Source organism: Harpegnathos saltator, unplaced genomic scaffold, assembly GCF_003227715.2.
Source record: "Harpegnathos saltator strain DR-91 unplaced genomic scaffold, Hsal_v8.6 scaffold10, whole genome shotgun sequence".
Lineage (NCBI taxonomy): Eukaryota > Metazoa > Arthropoda > Insecta > Hymenoptera > Formicidae > Harpegnathos > Harpegnathos saltator.
Window position 1 is genome coordinate 1,145,158 of NW_020229873.1, and position 9,843 is coordinate 1,155,000.

The following is a 9,843-nucleotide window of genomic DNA, read 5'->3' on the forward strand; positions in this document are numbered from 1 at the left end:
GCTAACCTCGATCGCGACAGCAACGAGGGAATTTTGATCGAAATGAAATGAAAAATGAAATTTTTCCTCGGCGTCGAATATGCCTCGATCTCTCTCTCTCTCTCTCTCTCTCTCTCTCTCAACCATAAACGAAAGTCTCTAATATTTCGTGTCATGCTTCATGAAGTTATTCTTTCGATAAACACAAATATTCTGTTTATTTGTTAGTCTGTTATCGCCCCGTATAAATTTATTTCCATTCATAGTGCTCTTATACCTGTTTCGTATATTCGCTCGAAATTCCAATCTCGTTTCTCGAGATCGTTGGTCACATTGTACTTTCGAGATTGCACGTTTTCCTATCGACATCGATAATCCATCCGGCTAATTGCGAATGATCATAGCTCGACGATGTCCGATCATTTGCGTACACGTGATGTTGCAATTGTGCAAAAATATCAAAATCTAAGAAAAATACATACACATTAGCGACAGATCGTTTACGAGGAATTGACAATGATCGATGACGAATGCATGTGTTTCGAGAAAAGTGAGTACCGTTGATTGACAGTACTGCCAACGTGGTAATTAAGGCCGTTTTTGCTGCACGGAGAACGCGCGTGATTAATTGGAAAGATTGACCGCGCGGATTTAGCGGAACTTGCCGATCGTGAATGAACGTACATCGATAAGGATCGATAACCTCATTCGCTGTTACGTTTGCGGAAAGTACGCGGCCGTGGAACGCGGAAGTGTCGCGTAGGTCAACTAGATCGGCTGACGTCATAACGACAGATCAGTTCTCGAAAATCGAAAGGCCGCCGTCGATTCGCCGCGCACCGGCGCCATTTTTAAAGAACGAGCTATCGCTGCTTTTCGCGCACAAACGCGGATGTTCTCATGCAAATCTACAGACGAGATACGCGCAAAACGTTGCTCTTTCGTGTGAATATTTCTCGAGATAAAACATAATGTTCTACGATTTATTTTGTTGTTAAATTAACCCCGAGTCCACAGTGCGCGATCTCTGCGCGGAACTTTACAATGTAGATAATTGTTGCATGGTAATCTCAGCTGCTCAGTTTGAGTGTTATGTCGGAATAAGCGTGGAAATGAACGTGAAACACTTGATACTTATCAAGGACTTGTAGATTATCAAAGATTTCACTTATCATAGGTTGTCAAAAATGTATCTTATCAAACATTTGTTATCATATTTGTTGATATTCCTTGCAGAATCGCGCTTATACACGTGCGCAATAGAAAAGTCTTGCGATAATGTTCTGTATATTGCGATTGTAAAATTAAATGTCTGAATGTTTGAGTCGTGATCATCGGACGTATTTGTTCATAAAAAACGTAACATTAGTCACGCTTTTTTCTTCTCTCTCTCTCTCTCTCTCTCTCTCTCTCTCTCTCTCTCTCTCTCTCTTTCCGTGGTCTTTTAATGTAGCATTTATTTTATCTCAGTATATTTCTCAACAACAATATAATAATGGTAGTATATTATATTCTTAGTAACAATATCAGTTTCTTTCTCTGGCTTTATCTCGGATCATTCAACGACATTTACTCAAAGGTGTAACGGACATGTATATAGAATTCGGTTTACATTCGTGTGTTACAATAAATATACAAAGCTCATAGTATATAAAGAATCACCGAGGGATCAAATCGAATCAGCGAAATCATCAGTCGAACGGTAAATTAACTTGCCGTATGATGCGCAGCGCGTAAAATCCGATCTACGTAATCAGCTGCTATTTTTCTTTACTACTCGAAACGCAATACATGACATTTTCGTGGAAAAATGCGAAAACGCGTTTTTCGACGTTTCTTTTTTTCCTCCCGAGCGCTAACGCTGAGTCGTTCGCCACGCCATCGCATCGAGAAGCTGCCTGAGTCGTGTGTCGAAAAAATAAGAATATAATATCGTGTCGTATAGCTGTGGGGGGTGGCTTTGGCAAGAGAGCGGGCAAAACGAGTAGTAAAAAAAGACTCGGATTACACGGCGAGTGAACTTCGAGTCGATAAAATCGCGATCGACGTTACATTATTGCTTCTTACATTAGCCTTACATATTATCAACATTGTCCTTTCAAAAAACAAATATATACACTTATACCAAACTTACTTACGATATCCTACACAAAATTTACAAATTCTGTATATATATATATATATGTATATATATAATTATAAAAAATAAACGCGATGATTATAAAATGGGTATTGTGTGATTTCAGTTAAATGCGTTTGCTGCTGCTTATCACTCGTGCGAATTGTTCGTTTTAAACGTTTACGACGAATAAACGATTCGCTCGCGCGTTTTTACATACACGTGTGTATAATATATAACGCCGTGTGTGTTTCTCCGCTCTTATTTCAATTCTGAGATCTAAAAAATACAATCTGGTTTGACCTTCCCCCTTCGCTTGTTTCCCTTATATTAATATAACGTGCTGGACAATATTCCCATCGTATTATCTTACTATTTTACAAGTAAAAAAATATATATACGCTATTCTTTCAAACGTGTAACATTCATAAATATCGAAAAAAGACACAGGAAGAGTGAATAAGAAAAATTTCCGTCTAATTCATCCTCCGTCAGAATTTCCGCTCGCTAATCGTCTCACCTCTTGTCGATATAGAAACATCACCTTCATCATCGCGGGCAAACTAACAATTATGTCGCCCCCGTGTGTGTGTATGTGTGTGTGTATGTGTGAGGTCGGTTAAGTAATTATTACAATAATAAACTCTTTCGTAATTATCTTCCACCACTCAAAAAACAAAGCGGCTGATAAGTGCATCTGCTTCTTTGGTTGCATGAGTCCTTAGTTACTTTAATTAATGACATACATATACATCTCGTATAAGCGGGAATAAATATTCAGAAAGAAAAACAAGGAGGAATCAGGCATCGATAGAATCTCCGAGTGTTTATAATACGTCCAGAGTAATGTATAGAATCATTATAGTTAATTAATAGTATAAACAGTTGCTAGTTCTTTCAGATCTTTTTTATGTGATATCGAAAAGCGTAACTATTTCATCGTCAAGGCCACAATCATGTCGCTATTTAAAAGGACAAAATCTTCACAGAAAGGACAGTGGTGTTCCACGACAGAAGCCTAGAATTTCGAAGAGCCTACGCCTTTTGATAAACGTTATTAAGAAGTGCAGACGATTAATATAAATTCGATAATTATACAAATTGCCAGTCTACAATATCACTTCACAGCGTACGAAGTATACAGCTGCGCCTGTCGTCTTTACATGATAAAACGCATCAAATTACGAAATTCTTTATACGTATCAATGCTATTTGCATCAGCAGTATAACGTATGGTAGAGAGTTACTTGTCACTTCATCTGCTGCTGACGCTTCTTTTCCTTTTTTTTTCTTGTTACAACATATTTTTAGTGTCGTATTACGCTAGTACAAGTTACGCACGATTTACAATTTTTCGCATTTATATAAATGAAGGACCTGTTTCTCTCTCGCAGAACTACAACAGTCGTAACGTTTAAAATATCGCGTATAAATGCGCCGTGAAGATTACTTTCTCCGTGAAATCAATCTTACGAAACATATCAACTTACTTCTCATTACATACATGTGTGTATATACTTATTTGAGAAATGCAAAGAACGCTCTTCGCCGAAAGCACTCGCTATAAGTATCTGTTTTTGGACGAACAGCAGTTCAGTGAAATGGAAAATCGAACTTTCTGACGTTTTTTGGGGGGCACACCCCTCTCGGGTAATTTCGATAAATGCCTGCGCGGGGTGCCCTCATCGTTCGGTCGAATACTTATTTGGCTGATCGTGAGATTACTCTACAACGAATTTCAATGATGGTTTTACAAACACTCTCGAAGGCTGCGATATTTACTTAGTAATTTCGTTATTGCATATATGGAACACGCGCAACAAGGCACAATACTTTCAAAGCTATCACACGTGTTAGGATAAATTACATTTAACTCTGCAATTAGATCCATAATAAAGGGGAGGAGAACTAAAGGAGAAACTAGAGGTTAGCACCAGCCTAATTTTTGTTAGAGTGAGCAAGAGTACAATTGTTCCTCTATGTATTAAGACTTTCGCAAGCTGCGTGACAAAGAAATGTCATCTGTGTCCCCACTTCAATATTCGCTCTCTGATGAGAGAACGTCGACTAATCACGTCTGTTTATTTACAGCGACACGAGCGCAATAATTGCCGTAAAAACTTTTCATTGTCACTGATTATCGATAGTTATCTTCACAAATGGATCACTTTTTTTTGTGTTATCAAATTGAATTCAGTGCTTTATCTAGACGCGAAGACAAGTACAAATATAATCACTGGTGGCAAAGTGTGCACTCGTTTGCGAAACGATTTGAACACTTTTCTGTTCTGATAAAACTGATAGAAACGCATCAAATGGTCATGATTGCCAGTCACCATTCACGAATTTGTGCGGTAATCTGCTATGACAAAAATTGAAATATCTGAGATATTTGATATCACAATTGCGAGGAAGAATTCAGAAAAAAAAAGAGGTACCTTTATCATATCGTTATTTCTTAAATAAGAATATATAATGGTACAAAGGATTAGTATTCACACCGTGTATTGTTACTTTGTCTGCTATGAAAATTGATCACACATACACAAGTCCGTAAGTGATGGTTCGTAAATGCGACTATTTAAATTCACTCGTTGTACTCGCAAGAAGTGTCCAAACTGTTTTGAAACCGAGTATGTATTTGCGATACATTATACGATTTAAACTGTCCGTAGTTATGTAAATATCGTCGGAAGCGAAACGATACGTATCGCGCAACTAGAGTTAGCTGCAAAAATTAACTGTGTACAATTTTCACAAAAAATGTATACTACAATTTATCCTCCTATCGGGTGAAAGATTACTAGATACTATACAATGTAACAAATTCTCCTTTCTTTATGAAACATCTAGATTAATATTCCTGCCGTAGCATATTGATACAGCAAAATAAAAGTCTTTTCGAGAAATTCTTTCTTTTTTTTTTCCATATTGTCTTTCATTTTCTCTTCTTTTCGCTCTTAGCGTAGTAACACTAACGTTATATACTCTGAAGCTCTGTCTTTCAGATCATCAAAGAGACTCTATACAAGTGCTGGTGTTAGAATTAGTATCGTCAAAAGGGGACAGTGGGTGGTGAAAATGTCGTTAATTTAAGATTAATATGTTATTATCAAAATGGTTAATTCTATATGTTCATATCGTAGAGATGTGGAGGAGCACCTACCACTGAAGGCATTTGGCAGCCACGTCGTACTAACAGACGAACAGATGGTCCACCGTTACGTATGATCTCAATTGCTTCTGTATGCGTCATGTTTTTAGTGTTGATTCCATTTATTTCGATTATCTGATCTCCAACCTAAAAGCGACGAACACTGCATATAATGCGATAACGTAGTCGTTACACGTAGATGTGATTTACAATATGTTTGTTCAACGTGCTACAATTGAACTCATATGTGGTTGAATCATTCCGTTTATTCTAGATTCAAAATTCTACTCACTCTAAGACGGTTATCGATGGACGCCGGGCCGTTTTCAGCAATTTGTAAGACGAATAACGGCATGTTTTGGAACTCGCGACCACCGCGAATGCTGAAGCCGAAACCTCGGGTGCCCCGAGTTAGCTCTACAGCATGATACTGACCGCCGTCTCCATCTCCTGTCGGCTCATCCTGAGAGGAAGGGACCAACGTCTTTATAACCACCAAACCAAAGCGGATTAACGAACCTTTGCTATCCCTCTCGCTATTGTCTAAATTTACAAGCAAAACAAGTACCTTTTGGGAAAGAGACGTGTTGCTGCAGCAATCATCGAGCGGATATCCGATCGTCAGGGTGACGGAATAACCAGAGTCCTTGATTAAGTTGACTATGTCCTTGTGGCATACATTCGTAATATCCATGTGATTGACAGCGAGAATGTGATCCCCGACGTTTAGTCTGCCGCATCTTTCTGCGGGCGAGCCTTCGATTATCCTGCCAATCGTAGAGCCAGCCTTATTAACGGATGAGATTATCACGAAGCCAAATCCTTCGTTCTCCATTCGCGTGACGGTAACGTCATAAGGATACTGCAGATTCATCTGCCGGCCGTAAGAGGACTGTAGATTCTCCTGGAGGTGTTCCTGCGTGATGATTCGACGTCGTATTCCCAGAGTCACCCGGCCGTTTTGCGCCGCCGCGATCATTAACTGCACCACATGGTGATGGGAAGAGTTCATGACACTTTCTCCGTCGACAGACATGATCAGATCACCGGTGTTCAGCCTGTTATCGAGATCGGCCGCTCCACCGGGGACGATGTGACCCACTGAGACCTGCTGACCATGGTATTATTAACGTTTTTGTTTTCGTCGTGCATTGTCTTGTGACTACGCGATAATATCAGAACAAAGTTTTGTTAAAAGACTCCTGTATGCGTAATACGGAGGATCATGGAAACCAACCTGAGATCCTTCCTCCGTGCCGCCTACTATTCTAAATCCAAACCCGGTGTCTTGTCTGACTAAGGTCACCAGAGTTTCTATCCATTCTATGTCAGGCACCATTGGACAGACTAATTCGTTCGTATACTGCGGATACCTTGAATCAATCAATCGTCGAATTAAACGACGTCGAGTGCAATTTTCTTAGACGTACTCGATTTATTCAACTGGATTTTATTGTAGCAATTCCTGAAATTCTCAGGAGAACAAGAGTGTTTGATGAAAATTCTTCGTGTCATAATGAATCGATAAAGAAACAGACATACCGCGGTATGGAACTGGAACGTGGCTGCTCGTGCTCGAAACTGGTGGTCTCCTTCCGTTTGTCCCAGATTTCACCAGTGTCGACGTTCTGCTCCTGCCCGATAGAGTACGCGTTGTAGTCCTCGTTGTATTGGGAATGCGATTGTACGGCGTAGAGATCCTTGTAATAGTCGGAATGCAAGCACCCGCCATTCTGCTTGAGTATATTGTCATGGTGAGAAATGTCGATGGAATACATGTCATTGTTAATGTTCAGCTTGTCGCCCGTCGACCAGTCTCGCTTTGGCACGTTCCTGACGGAATCGTCATCCAGATTCATCATCGCCGCGAAATTGTCCGACAAGTTCGTAATGTTGGCCTTGTACGGATCCGAGTAATACATCCCGTGTGAATACTCAGAGTACTTGTAGTGGCTGTCCAACGGATTCAGCTCGTTCTCGCTTTGGACTTCGTTCCAGTTGGTCCTGCTGCCGCTGGTCGGCGACTTGGGACGATTTCGAGTATCGATCAATGGCGTCTTCGGTCGGCTAGGTATGACGGTCTTCGACTGAGTGCTGTAGATATCCGCGGTGGGCGTTTTGCTCCTGAAGAAATCTTGCGTGTTCTTCTCCTTCTTCTCCTTCGACTTTGCCGTCGTACGTTGGACGTGTATCAACGCCTCCTCGGTGCGTGGGCAGTCCTTCAACACTTGCACCACTTCCGAGTGACACATGTTTCTCACATTGATGTCGTTTATGTTGACCAGAATGTCGCCCTCCATCAGGTTCTTGCAACGTTGACGATCCAGAATCTTCTTCACTTTCTGACCGTGGGCGGAGTCCGCTATGGTGAATCCGAATCCCATCGCGCCCTTCACGATGGCGATGCTGAGAAACTCCGGCTTGGAAGACACTGGCGAGTCCTTGCAGTCGTTCAGATCGCTGCTCTCCGACAAGAGTATGTCCGTACTGCTTGGCCTCTTGATCGTGTTAATCTTATCCGAGATACAGAGATCGGGCATCGAATTGACAGACGTAGTGGCGAGATTCTCGCCATTCTGAAGACTGTGCACCGGCAAAAACGTGGAATCCAGGAAGTTGTAGCGTCCATTGGCTTGCAGAGAGGAGTTCAAATCCATGTACATGGCGGGATCTTCTGTCGCGAAAGATTTACACGGATTAACAGGTAATTAGTCTCGCGTGAGAGGATCACCGATTGTTATAGACTTTCCTTACCTGGTGCGTTCACGGCGATCGTAGTCACGACCTCCGTATTAGGGTCATTTGGATCAAAGGGCAACGGGTAACCTCGGCATACTTCCAAAGTCACCGTCTCGCCGCTGCCAATTGACTTGAATACATTTACCATTTCATTATGAGTGAATCCTAGCACGCAGGTATCATTAACATACACCAACACATCGCCTGAAAATAAATACAATCGTGTAGAGACAAGCGGAAACGGGGAGTGAATCACCGGCATGAGAATAAGCGGTGTCTAGCGGGCAAATTACCGGTTTGTAGCTTCCCATCCAGCCAGGCTGGACCGTTTGGCACGACGCTTTTAATTTGGAGAAACTCCTCCACGGCGTCATCGCCGCCGACAATGGTGAATCCCAAGCCTCTTGAACTCTTGATCAAGGTGGTGCGTATCCTCTGACCTTTCAGCTTGTCGGGATTTCTGGTGAAGTTGGGACTCTTTCTTTCGATCAGGCTTTGCTGCGCCCTTTTTGCTTGCAACACCGGATTCTCGTATTGTGTTCTACGATTCACATGGTCGATGAAGTACGTGCCGTACAGAGTGTCGTCAATCTTCTCCCAGCCGTAAGGCAACTCATCGTCGAGGCATTCCTCCAGGGATCTCTTTTGAAACTTCGATAAACGCGGATCTAGCCAGTGAGACGTGCCTGTGTTGTGACTGTAACGAACACGTATGTTTGCGAGTCAAGAAATAAGATGGATAATTTGTGATGCAAATCAAGACGCGTGCGAATCTTTTCTTGTATTGGATATCCGTGATCCGTTATATAACGTCTTCATTTCTTCACGTCGAATATAGTTAGGACTTATCGAAACCATCGATCCACAAGATAGTTCGCAATATTCTTGGTCGTAACACATGAGAGATCAACAATATTTCCAGATTGTCTCATGACAATGTATAAATAACAGGCTGCATGCTTACTCTATAAAATAAATCTCTCCCGTATCTGTGTATGCCTTCTCCCAGTTGGACGGTAACGGGCCCAACTGATCCTCCGTGGCCGGATTACGATTTCGAGCTCCTTGCTCCTGATCTGAGATTCTTGTACCCTGTTCCGACCCCGTATTGTACAAATACGTTGGTGGAATTCGGTGGTTGCCTCCGTCGTTTCCAGCGATGTTTAATATTTCCTTATCCAGACTCTCTCCTTTTGAAACAAAACACATACGACATGTAAAACGCTCTACGACTGCGATCGATGAAATATTTGCCGAAACTAAATCGCCTTACCATCGTTAGGATTGTCGATAGATGCTGTATCGTCAGTTTTTGTAGCCATTTTCAAGTCCTCACGTGCACTTTAAAACCCTAAAAAGAGCACAGAGTTATCATATGCGTTGCAATGCACGAAAGAGATGTTCGACGTGATGTACAAAATAAATCAACGAATTAAAGTACAAACTGAAATTAAATTAAAACATCCTTAAATTGTACTTGCAGAAAACCCGCAGAATAAGAATAATTAAGGAATTCAAGATGGGGATCAGCGTGAGAGAACACGCGAGAGAATTCCAATAACAACAATAAAGACAGTCGCTACATCGTATTCTCTTCTGAGCAGTAATTGCGTACAATCAAGCATACGCGAAACATTCATCCGACTCGTCGTCGTCGTGTAATTAACAAAAAAGACTCGTCGTTACGTTAGCTGTAGCAGTGCTGTGCACACGTAAGAAGTGTCGGGTTGCACACGTCACGGACGATGACCTTCTTTTCAATTCGCACCGGTTTTCGTGACAGTTTCCGAAAGAAATGAAATACGAGTAAAATATCGGCAGGTAGAAAAATGTTGTTTAAAAGCATCCTTGA

General features: G+C 41.5%; 1 protein-coding gene across 6 annotated transcripts in view; it reads right to left on the reverse strand.

Annotated features, from left to right (window-relative positions):
* Positions 1 to 295: 295 nt before the first annotated feature.
* The window catches only part of LOC105190188 (membrane-associated guanylate kinase, WW and PDZ domain-containing protein 1), a 12,277-nt gene continuing 2,729 nt past the window's right edge, over positions 296 to 9,843 (reverse strand). The window contains exons 2-11 of one of the 6 annotated variants that reach the window (XM_025297421.1): positions 9,265 to 9,342; positions 8,956 to 9,181; positions 8,285 to 8,688; positions 8,007 to 8,195; positions 6,795 to 7,923; positions 6,490 to 6,625; positions 5,821 to 6,363; positions 5,545 to 5,736; positions 5,265 to 5,399; positions 296 to 444 (exon numbers count right to left, since the gene is read on the reverse strand). In XM_025297421.1, coding sequence (XP_025153206.1) covers positions 364 to 444; positions 5,265 to 5,399; positions 5,545 to 5,736; positions 5,821 to 6,363; positions 6,490 to 6,625; positions 6,795 to 7,923; positions 8,007 to 8,195; positions 8,285 to 8,688; positions 8,956 to 9,181; positions 9,265 to 9,313 — 3,084 coding nt within the window. In that variant the 5' untranslated portion in view covers positions 9,314 to 9,342 and the 3' untranslated portion in view covers positions 296 to 363. Of the gene's footprint in view, positions 445 to 1,418; positions 5,400 to 5,544; positions 5,737 to 5,820; positions 6,364 to 6,489; positions 6,626 to 6,794; positions 7,927 to 8,006; positions 8,196 to 8,284; positions 8,689 to 8,955; positions 9,182 to 9,264; positions 9,343 to 9,843 lie in introns of those variants that run through there. The other 5 variants (XM_025297416.1, XM_025297419.1, XM_025297424.1 and 2 more) reach the window with 5 other exon arrangements.